Source organism: Juglans microcarpa x Juglans regia, chromosome 1S (genome assembly GCF_004785595.1).
Source record: "Juglans microcarpa x Juglans regia isolate MS1-56 chromosome 1S, Jm3101_v1.0, whole genome shotgun sequence".
Taxonomy (NCBI): domain Eukaryota; kingdom Viridiplantae; phylum Streptophyta; class Magnoliopsida; order Fagales; family Juglandaceae; genus Juglans; species Juglans microcarpa x Juglans regia.
Window position 1 is genome coordinate 26,509,515 of NC_054595.1, and position 24,299 is coordinate 26,533,813.

The window sequence follows — 24,299 nt, forward strand, 5'->3', positions numbered from 1 at the left end:
TCTTTCAATATATTTGCGTAGTTAGTACGTAGAGCTGCTAGTGTCAATGCTATAGGAGAGTAGAAATTAGTAGTACGTACTGGCATTTCACGATTATTTTTTTAAATTGCAGAGCATAATTCTCATTTATTTTTTATTTTTTTATTAATTGCAGAGCAACATTATGATTAAAAAGTTATGTTAATGTGCATTTGAATAATTCAAAACCTCTGAATTAATGCAAGAGTACTTATGACGCAGAAAACATGAGCCGGCCAGGAGATTGGAACTGCAGGGCATGCCAGCACCTCAACTTCCAGAGGCGTGGCTCGTGCCAACGCTGCGGGGATCCTAGGTCCAGTGCTGACTTTGGGATCTTTGGTGGGAGATCGGGTACTGGGTCTTCCTTTGTGGGGTTCAGCACAGGGTCGGATGTCCGGCCAGGTGACTGGTACTGTACCGCAGGCAACTGTGGGGCCCACAACTTCGCTAGCCGGTCGAGCTGCTTCAAGTGTGGTGCATTTAAGGATCATGATCATCAGTATCATGACTCAGCTGGGGCCGCCAGCTTCGACGTCTCATGCGACATTTCACAGTATTCTAGATCAGGTTTTGGTATCGCCGGCGGCAGACCTGGATGGAAATCTGGTGATTGGATTTGCAGCAGGTGATTCTACTGAGTACTGATCTATATATACACACAAATATATATATATATATATATATATATATATATATATATATGTATCTACTAATACATATATTGCTTAGGATTTTTTTATTTATGTAGTGGAGCAGAAATACTAATAATTGATGCAAGATCCGTTCACATGATTGGCAAGCAGTACTATATATATTAATTTGGCATAACATGTTAACTCATATATATATATATATATTTGCTTTTTATGTATCAATAACATATAATTAATATATATCAGTCATCACAGACACATGATTACTTTAATTTACGTACTGAATTCCACTATCTTTTCAGGCTGCTTTTCCAATTTATATAATACGTACGTATAACTCAGTGATTGAGGGCCAAAAGTAATCATGCATGCTTAAACCAGCGGGTTTATATATATAAATGAAAAAAAAATACTATTATTGGGGGACAAGTCAGGATGCAATGAACACAACTTTAAAAAATACTATTATTGGAGGACAGGTCAGGATGCAATGAACACAACTTTGCTAGCAGAATGGAATGCTTCAGATGCAATACCCCGAGGGACACATACTAGACATGATCATGTTTCCAATATTTTTTGGGTGAGTACGCGCGCCGGTACATATAATAATGTATGAGTAATATTATTCATCATCCTAATTTTTATCATATTCTTATTATTTCATGATGTGAACTTATTATCTAATGTCACATCATGAAATGATGAGAGGATGTTGAAAAAATAGATGATGAATAGATTTTTTTATAATATATATTCTGTATTAATATTAATTGGTGAGACATATTCATGCATGCCTGGGTAAGTCGATCTTGATCAACTTTATCGCTGTATATCAATCTCCTTTAATTAACTAATTATTTGCTAATAGTACTACACATCAATATTCATTGGTTTTATTTGCAGGCAACGCAGCATGAAAACAAGCTAAGATCATCGAGATCCTTATGCATGGCCATGAACATGGACGTACTAGCTAGACCTATATCAATTATATATATATATATATATATATATATATATGTTCTGCAGTCTATATATATATATATATAGCTTGCATTGCATTTGATGAGCTTCGATAAAAAAGTATTAAAAAGTAGTTCGAGTGCTAATTTGAGCTATCTAGCTAGCTAGCTACCATATATGCATGTGATAATAATTTTACTTAGTACGTGAGGTTTTATTTTATTTATTGTATTGATCATACATGGTTCGTGGTTTTCTTTATAATTAATATTGGAATTGATTTCAATCTCTGATCTTTTTCAGATCCCGGAAATTAATTTAGAATGAAGTACTACTTCATGCACTTCGTAAATGTAATTAATCTCTGCCTCTCCCAAAAAAATGTGATGGGACCAATCTAAGAATATCTTTTAATCATGAAGTGGTCCAAGATTTTTGACAGTCCTAGTTAATTTAAGCATTCTTAATTAATTTGATCATGAGCATGAACAAAGTTAATTAAATAGCTAGATCGATCCACTGTGCAATTGACTTGCCATCTGAGCACGGCCTGATCGATCCACCAACGTACAACTAATTTATATTAATTATATTTAAGTACACATGCAAAACTATAGAATAATAATTAACAAAAAAATTAAGAAGCATTCCATCATGAATATATATATTTATAATCATATATAATTAAAGAACGGAACACATGATCGAGCGTCTTCCCATTAAAGGGACTCTTTTTTTTTTTTTTTTTTTTCCCTGATATGCATGGCTTGCCAAAACCGACAACAAAACTACTGCATGGGAAATAATAATGTTTCATTGTCTGGAATTTAAGGGTAAATGCCGCCCATGTTGAAATTAAGGCGTTTTAATGGGAAACATTGGGTTCTTCCTTTTTGACTAGTCCTTTTGGGCAACTGAGCATTGGGGTCGATCTAATTAATTCGTATAAGTTACTAATTATTTAACTTATCAACCATTTATATATAGTATATTATATGGTACTGTACTAAAGTATTCTTTAAGAATGAAAAAAAAAAAATATCATTCAGAGATGACTTATTTATTCGAAAATAGATTTCTACTTCGTAATAGATCACAAAGGATCAATCCCTACCGCTGGCATTTTATGGGTCAATGGGTTAATAATAAAATTAATACTTTGAGTTTTTATCATTTTGAAAAAAGTTCCGCGGACGATTAATTAGCTTTCGATTATAAAAACATGAAATTATTTTATTAACTGAACAGATGAACCTATCGTGCCATTAAAAGATTAACTGTACAGATGTTGAACGAAAATATTTAATTGTAAATATTTTTATGAATTATTTATTGTGCCAATAGCAGTGATTTTCATTTTCAGTTTATGCTAGAGAGGTAATTACCTCACATTTCTTTACATTTGAAGAAACGGAAAATGTCAAAACATGTCATTATGTACACATAAACGCACTCACTTTGATGTGTGCTAGCTTATACATGCTTGCACGTACATCTATCCCTTTTGAAAAGTTTGAAGCCTTTATTCCCTCAAATTATCTCATTTTCAGGTGGAATCTCTGCTCGCAGCACTATATATGGAATACAACTTCAATAGCGGAGTTTAAATTAAAGGTAAGCATGCATTCTGATCAGTTTTTCTTCAACACAAGCATTGTTTCTCTTTCAATAGTAAAAATTAGGGGATGGGGATGTTCTCTTCATTCTGAATATATTGCTTTCTAATATGTCCTAGCATTCTCCTTCATAGGTTGGTGCATTTTGGTTATATGTGATGACTGATGAGGGACTTAAATGGGAAAACTAAACCTCCACCTCCCCCAGGTCCTACTCGATCCTCTCAATGTAATTGCAATGACTGAAGCTCCTGCAAATGGATCTTTTTTTATCGACACCAGCTTTGGCTATCTCCAAGCCAGTACCTTCTAATTCGGAGGGGATTCGGACATTCCTCGAAAAAGCTGCAGATGAAGGCTTGGTCCTACTTCAGTCTCCAAAGGTAACAATAATGTTACACCCCCTTCTCGTTGGATTGGTAATGCTACATTATAAAATTACATAGCACCATGTATAAGAGATCCATAAACGTTAAAACCTTAAAACCATAACTTAACTTTAATATATTAAATTTTTAACGAGGGATGTTAAAAAGTCCAATAAACTGAAGTTAAACAATATCTTTGATGTCAACACATCATCATCATCACCATCACCCAAAAGCCTAACACTATGCGATCAACACTTATTAAGACAACTTATAAGCTTTGGTCTCTACCATTGGTTCTGGCCTACTAGCTCATCCTCATCTTCTTCGCATTGGACATTTATAAAAATAAATTATTTGAATACCCAATAAATAGTACATGATACAGTAAAAAGGTTCTGAATCAGGACATAAAAATCTCAATCCTTTCTGATATGTAAGTTACGGGTACTAAAAGGTTGAATGGTGCAGGAAGATTTTTTTTGGAGATCTAGAACCATAAGGGGAAAGCTTGCTCGATCCACCTTCATGTAAAGAGGTAACACGATCCCTTTGATGACGATAAAGTTCTTTGATGCAATCTTTGAACACTACTTTAGGCATGATGCATTGATCATTCTCCACTATTAATAGAATTCACATTATTGTGCTGCAGAAACAAAGAGTGAAAAGAGAGCCAAGTGCTTTGCTATATTGAAGTTTGAACAGCTAGTTGGTGGCGAGCTTCCAATTGAGGTTTGATTCTTGACTTGAGAGTGCTTGTTTGTGTCTGTATGTGTTGAACGAGAAGAGTAGGGTGTTTTTCTATTCCATTCCCAGCCACCTGTTCATATTCTTTGCATTTAATTTATATTGGATGTTTAATTTATTTGTTTTTACATCTTTTTCTCCAGTCTGATGTATCTGGGGAAGTCATCAAGATACTCCGAGAGGATGGTGGTAAGTTGTCCATCCTTGGATGTCTTTTATTCATTAAAAAAAAAAAAAAATGGATGTCTTTTCGTGCTGTATGTTCCCATTCATCATTTGCTTTGCTTAAGAGATCCTGTTGGGTATGGCGATGCTCTAATTGCGATCCTTCCATCGTTTCCTGGGATAAATTAAGAACTCCAATAGAGGATTTGTTCAATTTTTTTTGCCTTATGAGTAATAATATACACATGACAACATACTATATAACACATTACACAATAATGTTATAAAATAAAGATATTTTTATAAAATTATGTTACTTTTATAAAATATTTTACAAAAATACATTTCATTTAAAATATAATTATATAAAATATTATAAAAAATGTTGTGCGTAAATTATTTTTTTTTCGTTGAAGACATAATTTCCTTTCTGATTTCTTTTTGGTGATGGCTCTGTACTTTAAAGTTGACTATTTAGATTAATTTTGAACAGTTTTAGGACCCCCAAAAACACTCGGGTCGTTATCTGCTTTGAACAGCTGATCATTAATGGGTGCAACGTGGTCATTCCTTCCGGCCCCCTTCTCAATTATCAACAAGATCAAGGGACTGTATATATAGATAAACAATGTGATAAAATAACAAATCATTAATTTACTAATAAAAGTTTTAGCTAAAAAGGAAATTAGTCCATATTCTATTTGAGTTTTTTTTTTTTTTTTTGCCCCTTACACCAAGAAGTTCTGTTTGAATTACAGGAAGTGCCAAGACGGGAAATTTAACAGTATAGACAGAAAGAACGTAATAAATCTGCAGCATGCATGAACCGGGGGTGGGGGACAGGCTAGAAAAATTGCAGACAAAAACCTACTCCAATTAGCTTTATCATAGTTAAATAACACCAAACGTTCTAGCCTTTTCATTTCCTCCATATAACAATGATACACAGTAAGAAAACAGAAAGAAAACGACGATGAAGACGAAGAGGATATCATACTATAAACGAAGGAAAGAAACCCTTTTGCAACCACCTCACGTAGAGATGGATAAGACATGCTTATAATAACACACACACATGCATACATATATGTATGAACCAAAACCAAAATAGAAGGAAAAAAGGAGGAAATCTTGCAAGCCCTGATTATTCAACAATCCCATGCATGTTCTGTCAATAACATATAGTAATCAATCATCATATTATATCTTGATCAACTTTTTCTCTCTCTCTTCCGCGCATGCAGTTAAAGTTCTTCAGTCAGTGATCCTGCCACAGTGGGTAATGATGCTGCAACCACGTCTGTAAGGATTGGCCTTTTGCCTCATTTGACAGTTGTAGTAGGATTGGCCGCGGCGGCCACAGGGAACGCCGTTGGCCCTGAGAGCTCCATAGCTAATGTACTTTTGCTGGGCAAGATGTCGGGCATGAAGAGAAGCCATCAACATTTCATTGCCCTCTCCAATGCAGACCCCCACTTCACTATTGCAGGAGCCTGCAGTACTGCCATATTTTGTGAGACCCCAGTTGGTGGCATCATGGAGTGAAGATGACTCGGCCACCACGGCCAAGGAAAGGACGAGGAATATCAGCCAAGGCTTATATTCCATTCTCAGATACTTACGTTGTAGCAAAAGATATGGTCAAGCTCTTGAGCTTTTAGCTATCGGGGAGAAATCAGAAAGAAAGAGAGAGATGTGGGAATAGGTTATAGCTAGGCAATTTATGCCCTGTCACTGCCCTTCCTGTAAGAGGAGAGAGGGAGGGACGGGGATATCGATGCAAACAAATTAAAGGTGGTAGGGTTGTAAGGTTAACAGAATAAAAGAGGAAGAGTTGTCGGAATGGGAAGGGTGAGTTTTGCATTTGTGGCTGTGTTTTCTGTAATTTAACATGCTACCCGTTTCTTGCTCCTTGTTTTTCTGTTTTGTGGTTTTGGTGATTATAAATAGAGATGGGTCTTGTTAATTTGGTTGCATTGCATGCTTGGAGGCCAACTATTCTTACAACTATCAATACCTATACTTAGAATTTAGAAACTAAATTTCAAGGGTCACGGCACAAAGAGGATGATCATCATGGTAGCTAATTTGTTCACCCTAATTTGACAACTTAATTAGGATTTACTACATTATATATATATATATATATATATATATATATATATCTGGATCATTATAACTATTTTCCTTATTTTGGTGTCTAGCTAGCTATCGTTACTTGGTCAAAATCAAGATTAGGGAACATGTAGATCAAAGGTTGTCATCATGGGCAAAGAAATAATAGATTAGTGAACAAAATATTACCAATTAATTACGTACCAACTCGATCATGATATTTAAAAAACTTTCTTATAATGAATTAATAATACTCTTTAGATCATGTTCATTTATATGGATACTAATAAATATTGTATAGCTATCTCACTTGATGCATTTATCTCACTTCCATTTGATCAGACCCTCAAATTGGAACAATAATTTGAAGGAATCTTGACCCCTCTTTCTCCCAATTCTAACCCAAAAGATCCGGCTTGTTTGACTCAAATCACAATCCAAATATTTTCAGCCTTTAAGAAGGAAGAGAAATCAACTTTGGATGATAAACACAATCTGAGGCCCCGTTAATCCATGTTTGGGGAACACGAATTTCGTACTTGAGACATTAATCTATCCACCCGGCCCGGCCTTCTCTTGATGTCTATCTTGATTCTCAGACCAGATGAATCTATCTATTTTTAGAAAGAGAAATATTCTAACCATAAAGTGATTGCACAAAAGTAATTTTACAAATTGATATAGGTTGATGTGGTTTGTCATATTGTAAAATTATTTTTATTGTAAAGCAGACCCGACGAATCATATAAAGCTACGTCAGTTTGTGAGATTATTTTTGTGTAATCACTTTATGGTTGTAGTACTACTATTTTTAAATGAACAAAATTATCCAAAATATTAAAAAAAAAAAAAAAAAGCAGCTCATTCAAGCACCTCAAGCAAGTGAAGAGTGATTAAATGATAATTTAGTACTTTCTAATTATGAGTAGTGATACATGTACTTACACTTTTGACTCATTTTGTTAGTTTTATTGTGAAATTCAAATTTTAAATTTTAAATTTCTTGATTTTCAATATATCAATGACGGACACGTGGACTAGTAAGTTTTTTATAATTTTTTTAAAGTATATTTAACATTTTTCATTTCTAATTAGTTGTTTTCTAAATTATTTTTCGTTAAAAAAAACGTGTAATAATTTACTTGGTGGGCATGCCCATGCGAAACCACAGACCATACGTACTTGCCATGCTCACAGCCAAACCCTCAACAATTGGAATTATGAAAAGTTTTATTTTTACGTTTGTTATCAGTACTCAAAATGTCGCATAAACTTAATAAAATATTGTATCGAATATCGATCTTTCTTATAATTGTAATAAATCCGGTTAGAACCCTAATTCACAAATTATATGTTCCTCCAATTATCTCTTTATAACAAATTTTTTAGGCAATTTGGGATCCTCTTAAGAAAGATGCTTGACTCTGCTTCTCACGCGCGAATGTTCGGATGGTTTATGATCACTTCGGCTGCGTAGCGAGATGTCCTTTCTGTTTCAAAGTTTCTGCCTTTGGATATTTCTTTCATTTTCAACCTTAATTCTGTATTTACATATATACACACACAGAATTATAAAGTACCGACTTTACTTTTCTTAATTGTTGTTTTCCATTTACAGAGCTTTATGGGTTTCCCCTCTAGGCCTTCTGGGTAAGACAATCTTTCTGACCTTTGACTGTGAATTTAAATGCATATGTAGTTCTCAAACCTTCTTTAACATTGAAAGTTCTTCACTTTCCTGCTATGGTTACTGGATTCGGGAAGTTTTTTAAATTCTGATATAAACGAACTGTTCTAAAGAACTGGGTTTCGATTAAAAGACTGGGTTGTTTTTTATGAGTTCGACGAACTCCCTTCAAGGAAACTGGGTCTTTAGAGACTTGGGCTCTGATTGTTACGGATTCTGATCTGAAATGTTATCTTTGCTAATGGTGGTGATCTTTGCAGAATGGGCATAATTTGTTGGAGATTTCAAGTTTTTATTGTTAGGTTGAAATGAATTCTGATTGAAATTTGGTGGAACTTGCTGGATCGTGGTGACAGGCTTAGTCAGTGGGAAATATTTTCTATGGTTTTCTTGATAATCCAGATTTAAGTTGCCAAGTCAGCCGCACACCTTTTTTCTATGGTTGATTTTTTCTTGTTGGGTGGATTCGTAGTTAACTCCGCAAGAGACAGTAATGGAGAAAATGGAGTTTCCGAGAAGAGGTGATTCGAATGCTACGGAGAACTTAGAGAATAATTTTCTATTCATCATCCGATTTAGACAAATCATTGTGTTACTGTTACTGGTTCAACTCCAGATCTGGGTGAGCACCGTGTGTTTTCAATTTTGTTAGAACGTTAGAACTCATGATTACTCGTCATGAGTGATGTTAAGGACATCTGTGTCATTCGTTTCACGTTGGATCATTATTAGGGTGTCATCAAGGTTTTTGGGATTACTTCGATCCTTATTTTGAGGGCATTTGTTTGATAGGGGAAAATATGGAAACATGGGTGCCATTCTAGCTCATACAGCAATGGATGCTTTACAAGTTGTTTCATCAGCTACACAATTAGTGTCGAGTATGGTGGGGGCTGTTGCTGCATTGGAGCAAGCCTCTAGGGATCTTGAAGAAGCTCCGAAGAAAATCAAAAGACTAGAGGAGTTTGTGTATGATCTCGAGAATTTGACTCGCAGAATCAAGCAAAAGCATGTCTCCAAGCTTCATAACCATCGATTAGATAACCAAATTCAAAGCTTAAATGCCCTGGTGGAAAGGCTTCATCCAAACATCGTGAAGGCAAGAAGGATTGTGTCAAGAAGTAAGTTCAAGAACTTGGCAAAGATAGTGTGGAGTTCTATGGCTGGGGACCCACTTGGGAAAGTAGTCCATACAATCAAGGGTGACTTAAACTGGTGGCTTGACTCTCAAATATTGGTGCAAAATGTTGAGAAGGTGATAGAATCCACTGCACAAGACATCCCAGTTCGGTTAAAGATAAATTGTGAACAAGGTTACCCGATATCTAGTAAGTGTAACTTCATAAGGAATTTACTAGAGCAGGAGGGTTCTCATCGGGTCATTCTTATTGTTGGGTTATCTGGTATTGGGAAGTCATGTATGGCTCGTCAAGTGGTTTGTGATCCGCCAGCTAAATTTGTGGGCGGTGCAGTTGAGCTTTGCTTTGGGCAATGGTGCAGCAGAGCTGCCTGTAACGGAAACAAGGCCGAATATCAGAGCCGATTAGCTCGAAAATTTTGTAAATTTCTTGTGCAGATTGGATTTTGGAAGAAGATTAAGGATAACGCTGGAGATCTTGAATACATATGTTGCTTGCTTCAAGAAGCCTTGTACGGGAAGAGCATTTTGATCCTTCTCGATGATGTGTGGGAGCAGGACATAATTGAACGATTTACAAAACTGTATGATAATGATTGCAAATACTTAGTAACAACGAGAAATGAAGCTGTCTATGAAATTACAGAAGCTGAGAAAGTTGAGTTAGGCAAAGATGACATAAGGGAAATAAGCAAGAAAATCCTTGTGTACCATAGCCTCCTTAGCGAGGAAGAGTTGCCGGTACGAACTGAATCTCTCCCTTTAGTTTTTTTTTTCATTAGCACATGGAAAGATGTGACTATGCCCATCATTTCATTCTGTTGATGATAAAGATACGTGCATAACAAAAACGTGTTGATTAAATGCCTTTGGTCTTCAGGCATGTAGCATTGCTCTATTGCCAATCTACTGGTGAGGTTTGGATAGTGAGTTAAAATGAGATGAATTGAGATAAAATTTAAAAGTTGAATAAAATATTGTTAGAATATTATCTTTTAATATTATTATTGTTTTGAAATTTTAAAAAGTTGAATTGTTTATTATATTTTGCATGGGAATTTGAGAAAATTGTAATTATTAGATGAGATGAGTTGAAACCATCTTTGTATCCAAACTCAGCAACCACTCGACAAGCATGACCTATAAAAGCCACATTTTGTTATGGCTCACTTTCTGGGATGCTATCTGGCATTCTATGAACTATCTGAAACACTTTATGATCGAAAAAAATATAAAATAAGAACCACCCTCAAACGAAATGGATCAGAAGGATGAACATGATAATTTGACAACGGCTTCAAACTTGGTTGTCATTGTAGATTCTGCAAGTCAAATGGTAAAGTGACCACCCTGTTAAAGTTTGTTATCTGAAAACTTAAGCTTCTAGTGAATGTTCTTACATTCATTTTGTTTTGTACTGCTCCCATCAGATTCAATATAACCCCCCCGGCCTTCCAGTCTTCATATCTTGTGTTTATTTTTTCACAATTGGTTTGCTTTATGATAGATTTTGTTGTTTCATAGATTATCGCAGAAACCTTGCTTGAGCGTTGTGGCCACCACCCTCTTACAGTGGCTGTCATGGGTAAGGCTCTCAGGAAAGAAACAAGATCTGAAAAATGGGAGAAAGCCATCACAAATTTATCCACCTTTGCCACATGTGCACCCGGTCCTGTCTCTTACGTAAATGAGAAAGAAGCTGAAAACACGCTAACCATTTTTGGGTCATTTGAGTTCAGTCTAGAAGCAATGCCTGGAGACTCTAGGAAGCTCTTCGCAGCTCTTGCTGCTCTTTCATGGGTTGAACATGTACCTGAAGCTGGTTTGGAGGCTATTTGGTCAGTTATTGGGCAGGAGAGCCTATTCCCTCTCATAGTTGGCAAGCTTGTTGAGGGCTCCTTGCTGACGAAAACTGATACAGATCCCTTATATCAAGTACATGACATGGTTTCGCTGTACCTTGATAGCAAGAAAAATGATGCAATTGTGCTTTTAGTAGATGAAGCTAGAGTCGAAGAAACAGCATTTATTTGCCCTTGGCTTTTTGTTTTTGGGAAAGAAAGCATCAAAAGAATTGTTGGACAAAAGATAGAGATATTCCTCAGCGTTTTAGAAGAAAAGCAAGCAGTTATCACCTTAGAAGCAATTGTCCAGGCTCTAATGGCTAGCAAATCCATATCTGAATATGAAGTCAGCAGAGCAAGCTTTGTTTGCATGTTGGGACCTAGAATTGAAGCCCTTATATCATCTGGTTTACAGAGTCTGGTTGTAGTGTCTGCAGAAGCCATCACAAATATATTCAATAGAAATGACTATTGCAATTACGTTCCATCACTTGAAAGTACTGGTGCAATTGATAAGCTGGCAGTTATACTAGAAAACTGTGAGGACCCCATGGTCCAAACAAACGTTTCAGCGTTCCTTGCAAAGCTCGCAGAATTTGGAAGCACAGATACAGTCGATAAGGTGCTTCAGAGTATCCCCTTCAACCAACTGGCTGATTTGCTCTCTCCTGAAGCTGAGGAATGGCATGAGAGCATGTTTACAATATTGATGTCATTGGCCAAAGCAGGAAAGTCAAAAGCTGTTGAGAGAATGATTGCTTCTGAAATCGAGAAAAATCTAATCAAACTTCTTGAGAATGGAACTGAAGTGGCACAACATGGTGCCATTGTCATATTGAAAGCATTTTATGAGTTAGGGGGCCATCCTACAAATGGGCATCTTCAACATGCTAATCTAAAACTTTTGCCATGGCAAGTGAGGCTTCGTTTGGAAAGATTTGTGTTGTCAGACCAGAATGTTTCCTCTTCACCAAGGCCGCAAACTTTTGAAGATCTACTCCACAAGGTACTTGATAGCAATTACAAGCAGGTATTGGAAGCAATGCAAGACCTCATACCAATTATTGAGAAAGCAGGGGACCCAAAAATCAGAGACATGATTTTAAAAAGCCCCCTCATCAAAAGACTCTTTGAACTTTTACAAACACAGCAGAAGTCAATGAAATCCGAGTCTGTCTTTCTATTAATGAAGCTAGCTCTCTCTGGTGGAGAATCCTGCATTAAGAAATATCTGGAGTATGATATTATTCCCGAGCTAGTCAAGATGATGCAGTGCACCATTCCAGAGTTGCAGGATGCAGCCTATACAGCACTACACCAGATGCTGTTTGGCACTGGTGGGGCCCTGGTTTTGAAGCATATATTTCAGTTGGGTCTCATAGAGAAGTTGGTTCACTCAATTGACAGCAGATCAGCGAAAGCAAGGGAAGTGAACGTCCACTGTCTTCTGGATGCTGTCGAGTTGGGAACCAAACAATTCTTGGAGCGGATGTTTTCTTTGCAAGTGGTGGAGAAGCTTACAAAGTTAGAAAGTGTCAGTGGGGGCTCAGGGGAAACTGTGGTTGGATTTCTCAAGGGAATGGATAAATGTAAACGTCTTTCTACTGCTGAGCGCAAGGTTATGAAGCAACAAGTGCTTAGGAAAGTAAGGGCTACCTTGAAAGGCCATAAATTTGAAGCGCGGATTTTGGCAGCTGTAGATGCCTGTTTATGTGAAGGATCAATGAGGGGAGCCACTAGCAGTAGTAGTGGTAGAAACAGAAAGTCGTAGCTTGGGCTCTCTAGTATACCATGGAGGAGAGATGTACTTTCGACCAGATCTTTGACTTCTGGCCCTGCTTGTTATGGTATATTTCAACCAACTGCTAATTCAATTCTCAATAATTTTTGTTTGCAAATGGTGTCATACATATGGCTTTACCAATGTCTCATTGGGCCATACGAAAGCCAGAGCTTAAACAAGTCAGGTTAGATCATATACCATCTTTATGGACCAAAGATACCATCTTTATCTCCATATAATTACGCTTGTTTTTATTATGTTGATTTGCTCTTTCCTTTTAGACAGTATTTTGAAGTATCTGCTCATCCTCCCCCCCACCTATCAACTTTTTTTTTCTACTCAAAAGGCAACACCCAATTCAAATTTCTTAATTCATAATTGATACCATACGTGTGATTTTTTTTTTTATGCCAAATTTTATTTAATTTGTTGAAGGCCCACGACGTTAGTTCTTTCTATTATTAGATCAATCGTCACAAATGGAGTTGTTGATGGATCTTACTTTTCAGGAATTAATTTTTTTTTTTGCGTTTGTGTTGATGATGATTTTAAACTTGTGTCGTCTAAATTAAAAATATTATCGTCTGGCTTTTGCTTTGGGTGGAGTGACCCAATCATATTTAGATATAAAAATTTCAGGTCTTTTTACTTCCATTAGTAAACAATTGGAGGATGGAGTTGCCATGTTTGAAGGAATAGTTGATTAGTTAAAATAATTCGATTGAAATTTCTCTACAAATGAGAAAGGAAAGACTTCTTATTTCTTCATCTAAGCCCATTTTTTTTTTTTATTAAGGAAAATTGACTTCGTTAATTCATGAGAGAAAAGTTATATTGATAACCAGAGGCTTATATATAGGAAAATTCCCATATCACAAGTCAACTATTGCATTTGGAGCTCCACCAGTACGCAAATTCATTTGTGACTGGTATGATCTTAACTAGTGATGTAGCTCTGTACAGATAAACCGTCTAAGAGACAGTGCGCTGCCTAAAATAGAGACTCATACCCCACCCTTCATAGGAGGAGAAGACTTAACCTCTACAGACAAAATGTCCAAGAGAAAATCTTTTTTTTTTTAAACTAAACAAAAGGAAACAACAATGAAAGTAGAAAGATAAATACGAAAATGATAAATTTCAATTTAGATCTACTTCAGTCTCTAGTAGACTTTGAAATTAGCCATAAAAGTTAGATCTGAACGATTTGATGCGGTGATTTGCCATTAGCTTCCCAACAATCGATTTAGGAAGTATTTTGTGCTGCTCATGCCTCAAAAGAGGTGTCGGAGAACTATAGATTCATCTTTTCAGCCTTGAAGAAAATAAGAGAAATGAGGGAAGGATAGGGAGAAGAGGAGGAAGGAGGGATAGAGATAAGAGGGAAAGAGAGGGGAAAGGAAGAAAAATGAGGGACGGAGAAAGGAGGGAATGAGAGGGCGAAGGAGAAAGGAAAATGAGGAGGATCTCCTCTTCTAGCGAGTTGGAGGATTTCTGAGAGAGAGTTTGAAAGAGAGTGTTGACACTAAGGTTTGAGAGAGGAAATGATCTCTAACTAAGCCGATTTATTGAACGTGGAAGTTTTGTGCATTCTGAAAAATTTGATATTTATGTAAAAAAATTAATTTTTTATGGTGAATTTTAGTTTTTTCAAAGAGAATGCGCGAGACTTTTATATATTGTGACTATACTAACATTAGTCTAAAATTTATCATATATTAAATATTGAGAAGTACATTTTAAAAAAACATATTAGAATTATACGATTTTTAATAATAGTAAAAAGTTATGTAATAATTGACTACATTAAATTATGCATTTGTAAATATTTTCATAACTATGGACCAAACAATGCCAATACTTCTTTGTAGATGTACTATTCACTCTACAAATATTATTTTATTAATTTTGTCTCTCTCCTCCCACTCTAGCTTCAATTTCTTTGTCCGTAATAGGTGTTAATTGTAAAATATATAAACAAATAATTTTAGGAAAAAATTCAAAATATTAAAAAATAATATTTTATTATTATTTTAGCTTAAAGATACATAATCTAACGTGAAAGTTTTTCTTAAGAGCCTTGCTAGGTACAAGATCGACGTTGATATGATTTTTTTTATTGAAAAGAAAAATAAAATAAAGAAAATTTTGAGAGAAAGAAAAAGATCCTCTATCTCACAAAAATCATTTCGGTCTCAATTCGCATCGTTTCATTAAATAGATTCTTACATGTCAGCATCAGTGCAAAATTTAGTATGCGAACTCTCTTATAAGAAGATTTTTTCTTTTATTAAATGACAGGCAACCTCTAAAATATGTGATTTTATATTTTATAAACCAATGTCAATTCTTTCAAAGCTTCATTATTTTAAAGATGAGATTAGAGATCATTAATGAAATAAGGCCGGCTGCCAGATCAGCTACGGTGGATCCCAAAAAACAAAAAACAAAAACCTCATTATCAGTACACCTGTGCTACGCAATAAAACCTTATCAACAAGACGGTGAATTTTAGCCACTGCCACAATATTCCAACATATCTATACATTGATATTTGTCAGCATATATTTAATTTTAGGCACTTAAAAAGAGACAAAACAAAATGACTTGTTGTATTCCACAACAAACAAATTAATTATTGCACCTTATTATAATAATAATAATAATATTCTTTATACCACACACTACTAACTTAAAATAATTTGAAATTCAAATAATAAAGTTTGATTTATAAAATTTAAAATTTAAATTAAATTATATCATGTTAGCAGTGTAGTGTGTAATATATATACTATAAATACTTGAGAAAAGAATAATAATAATAATTAAGAAAATTAAGAAATAATTAAAAACAAAAAATATTGAGTTATTGATGCAGTTGATGATATCAATTACTCTTGTTTTTAATGCGTACAAAAAGAAAAATTTTAAACATAAATCTCACACTCTTGTATACCTATTTAAAATATATCATTTTACTTTTTTATCCACGTAATGAAAATGATTCTAGATATGTTTGTAAATAAAATATGATAAAAAGATAAAATGATATATTTTTAAATAGATATATAGGATATGAAACTTATGGGTATCACTTCTCGTAAAAAAAATTCATTTATCTATTTTTTAGCTATTATCTTTTTTATCATTTTTGTCATATTAAATGATTAAAAATTATAAGAATAAATAATTTTATGATAGAAATAATAAAAAATAAGAATTGAAAAGGATGAAGCCGGATATTCCACTTGCAGTATAAACTGAGTGATGAAGCCAAATCATGACGTGTGAATCCTCCAAACTTTCCTTCTCTCTGTATTTGAACCTTGCTTGTACACACCAAATAGGAGAAAAAGTCGTCTTTTAGAGCAACCTAGAAGCTGTTTCGTATTGCTTAAAGAAAGATCCCAGAGCGAAGAAATTTAAGGTTATGGCTGGTTTACAACGATCTGATGTTTCGTTTAGGAGACAAGGCTCGTCGGGGTTTGTATTTGATGACAGATTCTTGTCAGGGCAGCTCAACAAAGTTAACCAGAAGGAAGACCCTCATGATCAACAAGAGCTACAGAAACTAGATATCAAAGAGCTAGGCAAGACATCAAGAACCGAAGTTGGACCAACCATTACCATCGAGCGCAGCCGATCCAACGGTGGAGCACGCGGCTACCGTACAGGGAAGGTAGCTCCGGCGATCGAGCCACCTTCGCCGAAGCTCTCGGCGTGCGGGTTTTGCGCCGCTTTCGGACAGGCAGGGAAAAAGGAAAGGAGAACGCGGAAGCCAGCTGGTAAGCATAGACCACGGTAATTTGATGTTTTAGGGTGATCAGATGTGGGATTTTCCGATGGTTCGTTCTTGGTATTCGCATGTTATAAGCCTTAATTTATGTCTTTAGCTTGGTAGGAGCTAGTAAAGCTCGTCACAATATAAAGAGTTTTGGAAAAACTTCTTTATGATCTGTTGTTGTGGTTTTGATGGATGTAATTATATGTATACTGTTGCTTATGTTTCTTTTATCTTTAATATTCTTGTACAAATTAATTCTCGATTGGGACCTCCTCCTCCTTTATGATGCTCATCTATCTATCTATCTATCTATATCTCTTTTTGATTTACGATTACTCAAAAGCGGATTAGATCTATCTGGGATTTCAATTCTGCAACTTAAATTGGCGGTTTCAACGCCTACTGATTCTTTAATTTGTTCTTCTTATCCGGCCTTCTCATATGTCGAATCTTTTAATTATAAGGTACAGGATGATCATCAGAGAGCTAGTCATGTTATGAATTGGTATCTCTCGGTATCAGAGATGGTGAAAAGTGAGAACACAGGAGATCGAAGCTACTTCGATCCTTTGGCAGTAAAGTCGGTGTTGTTGTTGGGATCACAGGCCAAAAGAGTCATGGTGGGGTACGACTGTCTCCATACAACTCTGGAGGTCGGGATCTTAATTGCTGCATGTATATATCCACCTTCCTTCCCCCCCTCCAGTGTTGTCTTTCTTCTGTTCCCACGTTGGCTTTTTGTGTTGGAATGATTCAAAGCCACCAATGCGCGCATGCACCAATTCTCATCCCAACTATACTGATTTCTTCCATTTTCTTTTATTTCTTTTTAGGTGCCGTTTGTTCAGAAAGTGTTTTATCTTATCTTATTTTGTTATTATAATTTTTTTAAATTCTCACATAAAATATAATAAATAATTCAAATTTTTTAAATCTTAATTTAATTTTTTCAAATAATAAAGTAATAATAATTTTTTTTTCAACTTTCATTTTTTAACTAAAATCATATCATCTCATCTCTTAATCCAAATCCACCCTTACTTCTGTCTACATATATGAAAGCAATCTAGCTAAGATCTAATACATTCAACATTAATCGATTCATTCGAAATCCGTGGACCATCCATTGATCATGCGCCGCATGGAAATTATTATGAATGTTGGTCAAACTTTTTAACCATATTAATATTATATATCAACCGGTTGGTTGGAAAAAAGCGTGGGGGGACCCCATTCGGTGGGTGGACCCCCACGACCTTTAAACTAGTTGAAAAGGTGTTGCGTCTTCAATGATGGAGGTCCCGGCAAGACGTGATGATCACCGCCAAGTTTTCAACAGCGTAATCAATCACGTAGACAAATCATGTCAAGTTGGGAATTAGATCCCAACTTTCTTGGTTGACCGAACCGCGGGGAAAAAAAAAAGACAAACAAAAAAGAAAAAGTTATACACTCCACCAAAATGGTTAGTTGTAATGAATTTGGTTCTTGTGTTTGTAAATGGCTAGGTGAGATTGTAATGAAGTGCAAATGCGCAGAAACTGTTTGTGAAAATGACAGAGCCAATTTGATTGAAATGAAAAGATAAAAGGGTTCTTTCGAGGAATCCATTGACCTCCAACGTTTCAGGACAATTTCAGTGTCAATGTTCAGATGATTTCCTTTCCTTTCGTTCCACTACATATCCATGCAGGGATGAAAACTAAACAAATAAAAGGATGACACATGTTCCTTAAAATAACAAACTCAGACAGAAAGTAACAAACTTAGAAATGAAATGTTCTAGAATTAAAGTAGTTGCTCGAAACGGTGTGTTGCGGTTTAACTCCAGTTGATGAAACAGTGTGCTTCATCCTCAGCAAAACAGTGCGTCTTCAATCGGTCTTCCAGCTTCTTCAAACGGTGCGTTCCCAGTTTGAGTTAAAGTAACACACTTCAATTGCTTCTTGCTGACTTCGACTTCATCCCTTCCACTCTCAGCCACGAACCCTAGTCTCCATGCCATGTTATCTCCTTCTCCTACAGTGAGGCCATGACAATCTCCACCCCTTAAAGGACCTTGCCCACAAGGTGTGGGTACTTTTCCTTCAACCTCCATAGTAGTTCCCAACTGTTATTTTCTTCCGAAGCCCCAACCCATTTGATTAAAACCTCGGTCACTACCCGCTCTCCTTGCCTCTTAAGACTTCGATCCACCACGGCTTCGGGTTCAGGTTGGACTTCTCCCTCTGAGTTCACTGGTGGCAGCGCTGGAAGTGGACATATCTGAGCCCCTAATTTCTTTTTCAAGCAAGCGACATGAAATACGGGGTGAATACGGAAAGTGGGTGGTAGATCTAACTTATAAACAACCTTAGCCACACGCAGAAGGATGCGAAATGGGCCATAAAACCTCGGTGACAACTTGAGGTTGTGACGAGCAGAGATAGAACTCTGCCTGTAGGGCTGCAATCTGAGGTATACATAGTCGTTCACTTCAAATTCCCTTTCCGATCTTTTTTTATCTGCATAGAATTTCATCCTTTGTTGTGATGCCTCAAGATTCTATTTGAGTATAGCCTTGATCTGATCTCTTTGGCACAATAACTGATTAACTGCCTCATTAGCTGCTGTGCTTGGTATGTAACTGATAAGTTTAGGAGGAGAGTATCCATAGAGGGCCTCGAAAGGGATTGTTTTGGTCGATGTGTGGTAAGAAGTATTATACCACCATTTGGCCATAGGTAGCCACTGTCCCCACCCTTTACGTTCAGCCCTTGCATAGCATCTCAAATAACCCTCTAGTGTCTTGTTAAGGGCTTCCATTTGACCATCAGTCTCAGGATGGCAAGCGGAGCTGTAATTGAGAGTAGAACCCTGTAATTCGAACAAGGCCTTCCAAAACGAGCTTAAAAATACTGGGTCATGATTAGAAACAATTACCTTCGGCAACCCATGTAATTTAAAAATCTCCTTTAGGAAAAGTTGTGCCACTTTTGCAGCTGTATAAGGGTGTGTTAGGGCCACAAAATGACCATACTTGGTCAGCCTGTCAATAACTACTAGAATCACATTGGCTCCTTACGACGAAGGAAGCCCTTCCACAAAATCTAGAGAAATGGCCTCCCATGCTTGCGCTGGAATTGGAAGTGGTTGGAGGAGGCCTGGGGACAAAACATTCTCAGTTTTGTTCACCTGACAGATGTCACATTCCCGAACCAATTGTTTTATGTCCTTCTTCATGCCCTTCCAATAAAAATCTCTTTTAGCTCTTTGATAAGTCCGTAGGTACCCTGAATGGCCTGTTTGAGGATCCAAGTGTATGAAACTTAACACTTTAGCTTTAAACTGTAATTGGGGGTCAATTACTATTCTTCCCTTTTTTAGATTTAACCCTTGTTGCAACACATACCCTTTAGGACCTTGTTGGTTGTTCTGCAGTTTCTATAATGTGTCTTAAAGCTCATGTGAAGAGGCGTAGGTAGCCTTCAATTCCTCTATCCAGACGGGAGTAGGAAAAGTAATCAAGCCCAAAAGTCCCTCATGAACCAAATCTGTTTCATGCTTCCTAGAGAGTGCATCCGCCACTCTATTCTCCTTCCCTTCTTATATTCAATCCGGAAATCATAGCCCATCAACCTTGTGACCCATTTCTGTTGTAAGGCAGTTCCTACCTTTTGTTCAAGTAAGAACTTCAACGCTTGCTAATCCGTTTTAACAATAAATGCGTGACCCAACAAGTAAGGTCTCCATTTTTGGACAGCTGTTACAAGTGCCAGCAACTCTTTTTCATATGTAGAAAGGGAAAGACCTCGTCCTTTCAAAACCTTGCTGAGATACGCAATAGGTTGTCCCCTTTGCATTAACAATGCACCCACACCCCGCCCACTTGCGTCACATTCAATAGTGAAAACTTGGGAAAAATCTGGAAGGATGAGTACGGGAGGACTAGTTATAGCCACCTTAAGTGCTTGGAATGCCTCCGTGGCTGTGGCATCCCAAGTGAAGGCATTCATTTTTAGTTAATTTGTTAATGGGGCTGCTATCAGACCATAACCTTTGATAAATTTGCAATAATATCTTGTCAACCCAAGAAACCCCCTCAAGGATTTAGTAGTAGTGGGAATAGGCCATTCAACCATAGCTGCCACCTTTTTAGGATCTGCCTTAACTCCTTGGCCCGACACAATATGACCCAAATAATCCACTTCCTTAACCCCAAACTGACGTTTTGATAGCTTTGCATACAATGTGTGATGTGATAAGGTTGTTAAAACTTGTTGTAAATGTCCCACATGTCGCTCCATATTCTCACTATACACAAGGATATCATAAAAAAAAAAACCAAGACAAACCTTCGTAGGAATGGTCTGAAAATGATGTTCATTAGCCCTTGAAAAGTGGCAGGGGCTTTAGTAAGCCCGAAGGGCATTACTAAAAATTCATATTGGCCTTCATGGGTCCGAAAGGCCATTTTAGGAACATCCTCGGTTACCACCCTTATTTGGTGATATCCAGATCGAAGGTCTAATTTGGAAAACACTGCTATCTCGTGTAACTCATCTAGCAATTCATCAATCACAGGTATAGGAAATTTACAATTGTTTGCTGGTTAAGAGCACGATAATCAACACATAACCGCCAACTTCCATCCGCCTTTCTCACTAAAAGGACAGGTGAAGAAAAATGGCTTGAACTAGGCCTAACAACCCCTGTCTAAAGCAATTCCGCCACTATTTTCTCAATTTCTGTTTTTTGATAATACGGGTATCTATAGGGTCGGGTAGAAATTGGGCTTGTCCCTTCTTTGAGTATGATTCTGTGATCATGAGATCTCACTAGTGGCAGTCCAGTTGGCTCATTAAAAACATGCTGAAATTTGTTTAAAATCTGTTTAATCTCAGGGCACTGCACCTCACCATTTACTGGTGCGTTTAAGGTTGTTACTTGTAATAGTAATCCCTTCCCTTTAACTCAAGAACTGAAAAACAGTTTATTTGAATCCCCAAAAGTAGTCTCATCAAGTTTCAGGCCCTTTAAACTCACTGATTTTCCTTGAAATTGAAACTTCATAGAAGAATTAGAGAAATCCCACACAATAGGCCCTAAGGTTTCCAACCATTGTACCATTAACACCACATCACAGCCCGCTAAGGGTAACACAAAAAAATAGGGCTTAAAACCAATCCCTTGGATCTAAATGAGCACTTCACAACAAGATCCTAAGGTAGTCACCACATCCCCATTTGCTACTTGCACCTTAAGGTGCATATCCCCATTAACTTTCATTTGGGTTTCTTTGATAATAGATGGGTCCAGGAAGTTATGAGTACTTCCTGAATCTACTAAAATAATCACAGATGTAACACCAATGTGACCATGTAATCTCATAGTTTTTGGACAAGGAGTACCTGTTAATGCATTGAGTGAAATGACTGGCTCGTCGGCTGGTGTTTTGGGTGCCGCTGGCTCGCCCAAATCTGATGAGTCATAAAACACTTATTCTCCATGATCTTCCCCAACCTGGTTAGTGGCCTTTAAGAAGTATATTTTTGGGGACTTGCACACATGATTTGGATTCCATTTTTCTTCACAATGATAGCCTAACCCGTATTTACGCTTCTCATCCATTTGGTTAGAATAAACCTTCCGTATGGAAGTGGAGGGATTTGTATTCTGTGATGCACTGCTGTTAGGAGCTGACCACTGACTTCCAGTGGTTTGTTGTGAGCTGTTTCTTTCTCCCCACGATCTAACATTTCTTTTGGTACTAACACAATATTCCTCTTGTATTTTTGCAAGGCCATAAGCTGTGTTGAGGCTCACTGGATTCAACAATCAAATGGGAAGACGGATCTCGTCTTTGAGTCCGCTAAGGAAGCAGCTCAATTTGTGGCTTTCAGACAGCCCTTTGAGTCGGTTGGAGAGCACCTCAAACTATGCTTTATAACTAGCGACAGTCGATGTTTGTTTTAGCCGGGTGAGAGCCTCCATCGGATCATCATACACTGTGGAACCAAAGCGTAGTTGGAGTGCTTCAATGAAGGTTTGCCAGTTTGTGAGAGCCTCCCCCTCCATGTGGTATGAGGCCATTAATAATTTTTGTGGAACTGGTGTTTGATGAAATGCAACATAGTGGTTCATCTTAAAAATCCACCCTGCTGGGTCATCCCCACGAAAATAAGGAAAGTCTAGCTTGACTCCTCTGGGTCCCTGTCTACGTTGCTCCCCATTTGGTTCCTCCCAGTTTACTTCTTGTCGCTGTTGATGTTCATGGTTGGGATTTTGAGTCTAATTTGCTAAAATTGTTCTTAGCATATCAGACATTTGATGCATTTGCTCTCTGATGTCATGAATGGCTTGATCATGTTGAAGTAGCATATCTTGTTGTTGCTGTTTGGTGCGGATATTTTCAGCCATTAGGACGTTAGGCTCTTGATACCAATTGTAATGAATCTGCTTCTTGTGTTTGTAAATGGTTGGGGGAGATTGTAAATGGATGCAGGTTTGTAATGAAGTGCAAATGCGCAGAAATTGTTGGTGAAAATGGCAGAGCCAATTTGATTGAAATGAAAAGATAAAAGGGTTCTTTCGAGGGATCCCTTGACCTCCAACGTTCCAGGACAATTTCAGTGTCAATGTTCAGATGATTTCCTTTCCTTCCGTTTCACTACATATCCGCGTAGGGATGAAAACTAAACAAATAAAAGGATGACACATGTTCCTTAAAATAACAGACTTAGACAGAAAGTAACAAACTTAGAAATGAATTGTTCTAGAATTAAAGTAGTTGCTCGAAACGGTGTGTTGCGGTTTAGCTCCAGTTGATGAAACGGTGTGCTTCATCCTCAGCAAAACAGTGTGTCTTCAATCGGTCTTCCCTCTTCTTCAAACGGTGTGTTCCCAGTTTGAGTTAAAGTAACACACTTCAGTTGCTTCTTGTTGACTTCGACTTCATCCCTTCCACTTTCAGCCACGAACCCTAGCCTCCATGCCGTGTTATCTCCTTCCCCTACAGTGAGGCCATGACATTAGTTTTTGAGAGTTTAATTAATATATTTATATGAAGAGAATTTATAATTTCAAAATGATCGATGGACAACATTCAATTCGTTTAATTGAATGAAATGGTTGATCTCAAACTTGGAACAACTTGATCAATGCATGCATGCAATGGCACCCTATTCGATCGACCTCAACGTTGTACAATGGGATCATCAGGAGCATTCTTTAGTACTATTTGTGATACAAAATTAATGTGCAGCTTAGAGAAAATACCTTTTAGGGTGCATGGCAGTACGTGCGAACATCAAGAGGCCAGAAAAGATCAGATTAATGATCCATTTTTTTCCTCCAAAGTAGCAGCTAGACATGAGTACCACCCCACTGCCAGTACTCACGGAAATAACAATAAATAATGACATTTATCA

The 24,299-nt window shown here is 36.9% G+C and overlaps 5 protein-coding genes and 1 long non-coding RNA gene across 7 annotated transcripts; 4 read left to right on the forward strand and 2 right to left on the reverse strand.

Annotated features, from left to right (window-relative positions):
• Nucleotides 1-245: 245 nt before the first annotated feature.
• LOC121247466 (zinc finger Ran-binding domain-containing protein 2-like) lies at nucleotides 246-1,229 on the forward strand. The gene is made up of 2 exons (XM_041145808.1): nucleotides 246-646; nucleotides 1,154-1,229. Exons 1-2 carry the CDS (start codon nucleotides 246-248, stop codon nucleotides 1,227-1,229), a joined length of 477 nt encoding a protein of 158 aa, XP_041001742.1.
• A 2,284-nt stretch (nucleotides 1,230-3,513) lies between these two features.
• LOC121247467 lies at nucleotides 3,514-4,728 on the forward strand. Its single transcript, XM_041145809.1, has 4 exons — nucleotides 3,514-3,639; nucleotides 4,258-4,359; nucleotides 4,518-4,563; nucleotides 4,667-4,728. Exons 1-4 carry the CDS (start codon nucleotides 3,514-3,516, stop codon nucleotides 4,726-4,728), a joined length of 336 nt encoding a protein of 111 aa, XP_041001743.1.
• A 1,065-nt stretch (nucleotides 4,729-5,793) lies between these two features.
• Nucleotides 5,794-6,147, reverse strand: LOC121247468 (protein RALF-like 19). The gene has a single exon (XM_041145810.1). The coding sequence runs from the start codon at nucleotides 6,145-6,147 to the stop codon at nucleotides 5,794-5,796; it is 354 nt and encodes a 117-aa protein (XP_041001744.1).
• A 1,914-nt stretch (nucleotides 6,148-8,061) lies between these two features.
• Nucleotides 8,062-13,204, forward strand: LOC121246959. Of its 2 annotated transcripts, XM_041145286.1 has the most exons (4): nucleotides 8,062-8,127; nucleotides 8,273-8,304; nucleotides 8,602-10,220; nucleotides 11,004-13,204. In XM_041145286.1, the coding sequence occupies exons 3-4, from the start codon at nucleotides 9,150-9,152 to the stop codon at nucleotides 13,092-13,094; spliced, it is 3,162 nt and encodes a 1,053-aa protein (XP_041001220.1). In that variant the 5' UTR covers nucleotides 8,062-8,127; nucleotides 8,273-8,304; nucleotides 8,602-9,149; the 3' UTR covers nucleotides 13,095-13,204. The 2 variants fall into 2 exon arrangements, with proteins under 2 accessions (XP_041001220.1, XP_041001219.1); XM_041145285.1 differs by having other exon boundaries at nucleotides 8,068-8,304.
• Nucleotides 13,205-16,367: 3,163 nt separating this feature from the next.
• On the forward strand, nucleotides 16,368-17,678 carry LOC121246963 (uncharacterized protein At1g15400-like). The gene is made up of 2 exons (XM_041145292.1): nucleotides 16,368-16,891; nucleotides 17,355-17,678. Exons 1-2 carry the CDS (start codon nucleotides 16,537-16,539, stop codon nucleotides 17,363-17,365), a joined length of 366 nt encoding a protein of 121 aa, XP_041001226.1. The 5' UTR covers nucleotides 16,368-16,536; the 3' UTR covers nucleotides 17,366-17,678.
• LOC121246964 lies at nucleotides 17,525-18,308 on the reverse strand. Its single transcript, XR_005937199.1, has 2 exons — nucleotides 17,932-18,308; nucleotides 17,525-17,715 (listed from the first exon to the last, which is right to left on the reverse strand). It is a non-coding gene; the product is annotated as an uncharacterized LOC121246964 (long non-coding RNA).
• Between the last annotated feature and the right edge of the window lie 5,991 nt (nucleotides 18,309-24,299).

What these genes read in the sequence shown, in the direction of transcription:
- LOC121247466 (XM_041145808.1), top strand. Translation starts at nt 246, where the DNA reads ATGAGCCGGCCAGGAGATTGGAACTGCAGGGCATGCCAGCACCTCAAC. An exon ending in GGTGATTGGATTTGCAGCAG is followed by an intron (nt 647 to 1,153) that starts GTGATTCTACTG and finishes ATTGGAGGACAG; the next exon opens with GTCAGGATGCAATGAACACA.
- LOC121247467 (XM_041145809.1), top strand. Translation starts at nt 3,514, where the DNA reads ATGGATCTTTTTTTATCGACACCAGCTTTGGCTATCTCCAAGCCAGTA. An exon ending in TCCTACTTCAGTCTCCAAAG is followed by an intron (nt 3,640 to 4,257) that starts GTAACAATAATG and finishes CACTATTAATAG; the next exon opens with AATTCACATTATTGTGCTGC. An exon ending in GTGGCGAGCTTCCAATTGAG is followed by an intron (nt 4,360 to 4,517) that starts GTTTGATTCTTG and finishes CTTTTTCTCCAG; the next exon opens with TCTGATGTATCTGGGGAAGT.
- LOC121247468 (XM_041145810.1), bottom strand. Translation starts at nt 6,147, where the DNA reads ATGGAATATAAGCCTTGGCTGATATTCCTCGTCCTTTCCTTGGCCGTG.
- LOC121246959 (XM_041145286.1), top strand. Translation starts at nt 9,150, where the DNA reads ATGGGTGCCATTCTAGCTCATACAGCAATGGATGCTTTACAAGTTGTT. An exon ending in TTAGCGAGGAAGAGTTGCCG is followed by an intron (nt 10,221 to 11,003) that starts GTACGAACTGAA and finishes GTTGTTTCATAG; the next exon opens with ATTATCGCAGAAACCTTGCT.
- LOC121246963 (XM_041145292.1), top strand. Translation starts at nt 16,537, where the DNA reads ATGGCTGGTTTACAACGATCTGATGTTTCGTTTAGGAGACAAGGCTCG.